Source organism: Etheostoma cragini, chromosome 14 (genome assembly GCF_013103735.1).
Source record: "Etheostoma cragini isolate CJK2018 chromosome 14, CSU_Ecrag_1.0, whole genome shotgun sequence".
Classification (NCBI taxonomy): Eukaryota; Metazoa; Chordata; class Actinopteri; order Perciformes; family Percidae; genus Etheostoma; species Etheostoma cragini.
Genome location: NC_048420.1, coordinates 14,490,959 through 14,498,660, shown reverse-complemented (window position 1 = coordinate 14,498,660; position 7,702 = coordinate 14,490,959). Strand labels below are relative to the sequence as shown.

General features: G+C 37.3%; 1 protein-coding gene across 1 annotated transcript in view; it reads right to left on the bottom strand.

Annotated features, from left to right (window-relative positions):
- Positions 1–3,485: 3,485 nt before the first annotated feature.
- The window catches only part of LOC117956749 (synaptic vesicle glycoprotein 2A-like), a 14,161-nt gene continuing 9,944 nt past the window's right edge, over positions 3,486–7,702 (bottom strand). The window contains exons 11-13 of the mRNA XM_034891981.1: positions 6,537–6,743; positions 6,290–6,449; positions 3,486–4,362 (exon numbers count right to left, since the gene is read on the bottom strand). Of these exons, the coding sequence (XP_034747872.1) occupies positions 4,179–4,362; positions 6,290–6,449; positions 6,537–6,743 (551 nt within the window). The 3' untranslated portion in view covers positions 3,486–4,178. The remainder of the gene's footprint in view (positions 4,363–6,289; positions 6,450–6,536; positions 6,744–7,702) is intronic.

Genomic DNA, 7,702 nt, shown 5'->3' with positions numbered 1-7,702 from the left:
CTTTCTTCAAGTTTTATTTCCATTATGATTTATCATTTTCTTCATTGAACTGGATAAATGACACAAAAGGGCAAATCCCAGCATAATGAACAACTCTCACATAAAATAAATACAGCACCTTTTCAGCATCACTAAAATATTCTCAATATCCACAAGTAATAAATACTGAATTTACCAAGATATTCAGCCTTCATTTACAAAACACAAAGACAACACACAATAGATTTTTGTGTCATATTGAACTTTTTTTGGAATGGTTTTCCTTGATCTTTTGTTCCACAAAGTCCTAACTTGCACGTACGTACATCTAAAGTTTCTACACATAGTACATTGAATTTTTTGAATTGAACTCAAATTTAGAGTTGAATTTTTATCATTTAATAAACAGGTCAGAGTCAAACTAAAGATAACGCAACATAAATTCCTTCAGTCCAAACTACAGTGAAGGATTCTTTCAGATGGAGTTGTTCCATGGCATGGGTCAGCCCTTTATTTTCAGAATATATTCAGAATGGATCCATGTGCTCTTCAGCGTTGAGACAGAAACCATGCCATGAAATGTCCTCCATCCTTTTATCAGACTGCCATCATTAAGGTAAGTCCTCAGGCTAGTGTTCGCTAACACATCCCATATTACTGCCATCATTATAGACAAAACTCAAACCAGTGACCTTTTTGATAGTTCATATATATGTATGTATATATATATAGAATGCAAATTCTACACATAGTGACATTAAATAGTAAACTTTTACATTTTGGACAGGAGCTTCAATTTGACAGAGGGGGCTCTTTTGATGAATTTAAAAACTGTGGTCATTTTGGATTTAACACAGGCTTCCTATTTCTACTTCATTGCTCACACTTACCCCTCTTTAAACAGACAAATGAACAAACAAGTATTTGTCAATTTGACTCAATTTATGCACATTTTCAGCTCTATTCTCCTTAAGCGTATTGCCCTTTTCCTGCCCTATCTTGTACCTCTGTGACAAGATGAATTGCACGATGACAAGAATCCTCCTCATAAATTTAGGCATATGTATATATATATATATATCTATAGGTATAAAAAAGAGTTACCTGGGTCCAAGGTAAACAAGGAGCACAGTCACCACTAACTTACTTTCAGAACGCACACTCAAGTTTCACCAATTTTAACCCCACTTTGATTAAGAACAATCACTGCAAGCAACAAATCTATGTCATCATACAACAGTGAAAACACTTGCTTTAGACAAAAACAGCTGGCAAACAGGACGTCCAAGAAGTCAGACAATACGATACAAACATGCGTCACGACTGGTTGAATACATAAGGATTAGAGGGTAAAGTTGTCTTTTTGAATTTCAGCTGTGATCCTTTTCTGTATGTTTTAATACAGAATATACCGCACGTTATCGCTGAGACCGGCTATCTTTGATGAGATTTTGTCTTAAAGACTTAACTGTATCAGCAAAAGAGCACCCGAGTCTATTAATGAACAGCAGATTAAATTCTACACTGCATATATTTGTTGTTGTTTTTTCTTCTGTTAGTGTAAATATATTTCCGTGGTCCCCAACTGAGCTGTGTTTTCATCGCAGGGATGAAAACACTGCAACAGAAAAAAGTAGAAAAATATGTGAAAGACAATTTAGACTCAGCTTACACACACACACACACACACATCAGTACATTAACGACACATCCAAACAGTCTCTCCAACGTGAACAAGGCGTTTATGTTTAATACGCACAAGACAGTGAAGGAGAGATTTGATCCCTTAGAATGCAAGCCAGATTGGACAGCCCTAAAGGAATAGTTTTACATTTTGCTAAATGCTCTTTTTCTTTATGAGATAAATTGATACTACTTTAATGACTGTACCTAAATATAAATCTCAGTTTAGCATAAACACTGGAAACCAAAGGAAACAGCTAGCACGGCTGAATCCAAAGGTAACAAAATCCACTTACTTACACCTCTAAAGCTCACTAATTACAAAAAACAAACATAACGTGTCCATTGTATTTAATCTAAACAAAAACTAAAATGTAAAAACAAGTTTTTTTTAACAAGTATATGTGCCAAACTATTTGTTCCAATTGTGTTGCATTTGAACAGAGACATGGTGGTATCAATCTGACTTTCTGCAATAAAATGAATAAGCACACTTATCAAAATGTTGAATTATTCTTTTAAAGTATCTCTCACACACACACACACACACACACACACACACTTACTCACACACAATCCAGATGACGTCTTTAGGTCTAACAACATACTCTACTGGGCAACAGCAGCACCCACATACTCACCCACTGATTGTCAGCAACATATTGATGTATACCTTTCGAGAAATTATACTGAAGTAGTGATATGTATAAATAATGGTACTCAGCTTTTCTTTAGAGCGATTGTGTCCGATTTGGATACAAGTCACAAAATTATGAAGGCATTTTCCTTTCCTTACTTATCTCATACAGGAACACAGTGAGGGATAACTTAATTTCTGTCAAAAAAGAATGCAGTAAAAGGTAAACAAGCCCTTAAAATGAAATTAGAGAAGGGATTTGTAATCTCTGTTTTCCCTTTGTGCTGCACTACCGGATCATTATGACTCTTTTTCACTGATTCTTCTGTTGGTCCCATTTGATTTGTGCTTATGAGAATAACGTAGTCACTTCATGACTCTTACGGGGTATTAACACAATTTTAAGGATTAATACTGCATTGTTAGTAGAGACCAAACAAGAAAATACCAAAAATCCAAATGACAAAGATTAAAAAAATAATGTTGAAGTCAATTTAGTGACTTTTTTTGCAGAGCTTTCTTTCTCTACAAACACAAAGCAATCTGCTAAGAAACCGATGCCGTGGGAAGCTCTGCAGAAAACCTTTTGTCAAACTTGACACGCGATCAAATAACTTGTGTTCTTATGTTGGAGTGGCACTTAAAGATAAATAATGAGTTCTATTTGATATAAATTAGGTGGGGACCGGTGTTCCGTACATTCTGCTGTTGGATCAGTAAGTTATGTTCTACATGGCTGCACTGAATTGCATTAAATGGACGCGTTCTCTTGTCTCACATAACAAAGACACACACATGCATACACACACAACTAATTTAGGCAATATTACACTATAGTATCTGTTCTGCATCTAGCACTTGACCAAAATCCGTCCCTTACACGTCCCTGTGTTGCAAACATGGCACCGCCACAGCTGTATGGTTCAACACCAGGGAGGAAAAACATTAGTTTAACACTAAACACTGAGGAGCTGAATCCAACTTATCCCATTTACAACAGAGAATCCTGTGAAATGCATCGTCACCTGTCTGTGTTTTGAGGCTGCCAATAAAGGAGTAGACTGAATTTAGGAAGTGACAAGAAAAATGACTTTCTTTGTTTCTGAATAAATCAAGTGTCACTGGCATGTTTTCATATTTTTTGCTAGAAACTGGCTAGGTGGTGGTCGAAGGTCATGGGCATTTGTTTTTAGAGAAAATATATTTACCATGATATTGTGAGATCTCTTCAAAGAACAACATTCTCAAAGCACAAGCATCAGCCTGGATGGAAATGTGAAGTAAACTGTACAAGCAGCAAATAAGAAAGCAGGACTGAAAGCTAGTGGCTGAGGTTGCGGACAGACGAGAAAGAAAAACACTGCAGTCGTATTCAAACACTGACAGCTTGTATGGACTAAATCTGTTCATGTTCCCCCATAAATGGCTTTTTTCTGTCTCGTCTCTTCATTTGACATCTCTGTCTTCTCAAATGTATTTGATATTATCTGTGGGCTAGTGAGAGAAATCTCCCAGGAATGATCATGTTATCCTTACTGCACACCACAATTTTTTTACTGCATCACCCTGTGGATGTTACACTTTGGAGATGTTTTTTGTACCTAACAGTTCAGCTGAAATTGTTATCATTCAGTTGTAGTTGTGTTATCACGACACAGGTATTTATTTCTACATCTGTGTGCTCGTCTCTTAATTGCTGTATAGACTTTGAATGATGCAATCCATATTTCAAAGGATTCTGGGCTTACAATGGTGATGGCAGTCAGCTCTGTTGGTGTGTGTGACGGGCAGCACTGAAGTTCTCAGGGATGTTCGGGCTCATTGGTTGTCGAACACACACGCTGGCTGTGCTCTGCTGCCCACTGTTGGTCATTTTGTTTTACTGCAACACTAGGCCTCGTGTTTCAGGCAACTTGGTTGCAAGGAAACTACCTGCAGCGAGCGCGCCAGCGGCAAATATGATGGGTACAGCCTTGGTAATGCCGACGAATGACTGGAAGATGCTGATGCCCAAGACGGCCGCCAGTTTACAGAGGGCATTCAGGAAGCCAAACGCTGTGGTCCTGAGAACAGGAAAAGAGGGAGAGACACAATCACAGTGAAAAGGTTTTTACTAATCTTTAATCCTATTTCAGTAGATTACTGTATATGGACAAGCTTAGTTCTCTTCTACTATACCTTCTCTGAAGGAATTTGTAGTACAGGCGAGGGAAAATACGAGGTGAATGTAAAAAACATAAAAACGTTGGAGCACAAAATTCTACATTCACAATAGTTTTTTACTTTTTACTTCTGATGATACTGATAATAGGCTAGTAATAGTAGTTGTTGTTGTTTTTTGTGTCATGTATACAAGTGCCCAACCCACATGGAATTATAAGACACCAAAAGAGAATATTGCAGTGGTGAAACATTTGTCTGACAAGAAATGTGCCAAACAAAGGGCTTTTTTCCTCTACTCTTCCAAACATAAGGTTCCCTTATTAAAACACAGTTATTTATTTCTAAAGGATATTTAACTTAAAAATAGAGACTTTAAACAATCAACAAAATGTGAAATAGACTTCACCTTTGGTCTTAAGTAAATCATACTATATTATGTATGATTGAACATTTGAAAGAGATCTTTGACTCGTCTTTTTCTTCACATAGTATATTTACATTTTATAAGGCAATATAGTCTGACATAAGGTTTGTACCGGACATTTAGAGGCCATCACGTAAGTAAGTAGGCTATCATGATTATTAAACCAAAATAAAGTTTACAAGCCCAACTTAAAAAGGAATTTTAAGCAATAGTCCAACATTTTGACCAATTACCCTTATTTGCTTTCATGCCGAGAGTTATAGTAAGATGAGAAGATCTATGCCACTTGCACACCTATCAGTCAAATGTGTTGCTGGAGCTGCTTAGCTTAGCTTAGGATGACGACTGGAAACAGGAGGAACACCTAGCCTGGCTCTGTCCAAATGTGACAAAGTCTGCCTACCAGCACCTCTAAAGTTCATTAATTAACACAAAAAGCGTTAGCTCTATGTAAAAAACAACAACAGCAATGTCTGTATTTCCCAAAAAACAAGGTGAGGAGAAAAAGCAACGCCCAGAGGTAAAAAAAAAAAAAAAGAATCACCTCGTGTTGATCTATTTATTGATTTATTTGCAATCAATAGGCTCACAAATCTGCTGGCATTGAGCTTTCATCAGAGCATGTATGACAGCAGTGAGCTCTCTTTTTAAGGAGCAGTGTGTAGGATTTAGTGGTATCTAGTGGTGAGGTTACAGATTGCAACCAACGGAATACCCTTCAATCACCCCTTTCTTTTCATGTATGAAATAGAACCTACAGTGGTCTTGTAACATAAAAATGTGAAAGGCCCTCTCTAGAGCCAAAGTTTGGTTTGACCATTCTAGGCTTCTGTAGAAACATGGGAATGCAACATGGCGGACACAGTGGAAGTGGACCCGCTCCCAATGCAGATATGAAGGGCTCATTATAAGATAAAGAAATCACTATGGTTCTTATATATATATATATATGTATGTATAATATATAATCCTACACACTCCTCCTTAGACTATAAATACTCATACAACACTTAAAGTGATTTATATGTGATATATTTTACAGCTAATCCATATCAATCCGAAGATTGTGACTCAGACGATTGACAGGAACAGTGTTGAAGCACGATACACCAACACCATCTGTCCACATCTGCTTGGGGAAATGATTGTCACAGTCACCAACCTACAGCATCTAACTGACAGCGCTGTCTTCATCTAAAGGAAATGTGATTCATCATGTTGTCACCAATCAACCAAAAACAGTGCATCTGTACACCTGCAGGAAGATCCTCCACTTCTCACAAACAAAGGCAAAGAAAAAATGACATGTACAAAAAAAAGACTAACTAGAATAACTAGAGCTAACAAGTTGACAAAACAACAGAAAAACAACAATAAAAAAAAGTTAGTGCATTTCACATTACCTTTTATCGGAGGGGTAGAGCTCCACTGTTATCACATCCAGGGCGTTCCATGAGGCAATGCTGATCCCACCAAACAGGCACAAGAGGGCGATCATCCCCGACTCACTGTTGCCGAACATCAGGAAGAAACAGCTGACACAAGATATGACACTGGATCCCGCTGACCAGAAAGAGAGAGCAATCAGAATTAAATTAAATCAAATAGCCTCTATGTCCATTAGTAAATTATCTGAATAGATTAACCTACCCAGCATCCTTAAACGCCCAATTTTGTCCATTAATAGAGCTGACACAATGTTGCCAGGCAACACCGCCAACGTGCCAAGGAAGTTGACAAAGTATATCATGTAGGCATTGTTGAAATCATCGCTGAAGTCGAGCATGCAGCCCTCCTTGTTGTGGAGGAATGTGCTGTTGACCAGTTTACAGTTGACCATCCGGTATTTAAACAAATCTGATCAAAGAAAAAAAAGGGAGAAAGAGAGAGGTGTTAGTGGTCTGAGAACTACCACAAGGGATTTTGAAATCATAATTTTGTCCTCCTAACTTTTACAGTTTCATTTTCATACGGAGGTTGAGCAGAGGATTGGAGACACTCCTCAGGGATGAAAAAACTCACTTTTCACCTCCTCTGCATTTTTCTGTGTAAAATTAAATAATGTAATCTACGTTTCTATTTACAGTTTATCTTCTCCTAAAAGACGCTAGAAAGTAAATATCAACCAAAAATTTGGACAGTGCTCTTTACTGTATGACTTTAGGTAGATTTGCATATAATTTAGACTTCTTATTTTATTTTTATACTATCATTATTATGGAAAGCATAAAAAGCATTTTATGTTTTATTTTTTGGGTGAACATCCGATTTAAATGTTACTCCCTGACACCAAAGCACACACTTGCATAAGTTATCAGTATCCCAAAAACATGGAAGGAGAGGATAGAATGATCTGTCATCATAGAATGATCTCATACAACCAAAAATCCTCTGTCAGTGGCTGTTTTTAATCACGATTCCTTTCAGGTAGAGATTAAACAGAAAAACAGCATCCATCACTAAATAAATTACAGGAAAAAAATAGAAAAGGTCATAAGAGGTTACAAGGCCTGTTACTTTATTTTCTGTTCACACTTTGTTGACGGCAGCTGAGCAAAAAACAAAATGGTTAGATTTTGTGATGACACTGCTGAAACATCTTAGATGTCCAAATGTCATAAACATAAAAGAATGTATCGTTGGCTTTGGTGATGAGAAGATACTGCTGCTGTAAAAGCTGCTGAGGCAGTTACTGTGGAAGTGAAGAGGTTGGCATTTAAGAGAGAGCTCTCTCAGGGAGATTCTGACAAGTTGATTGAAAACACAACCAGAAATCAAAATTCTACGGAAAAGGCCCTCTATGCCCCTATGCCCCA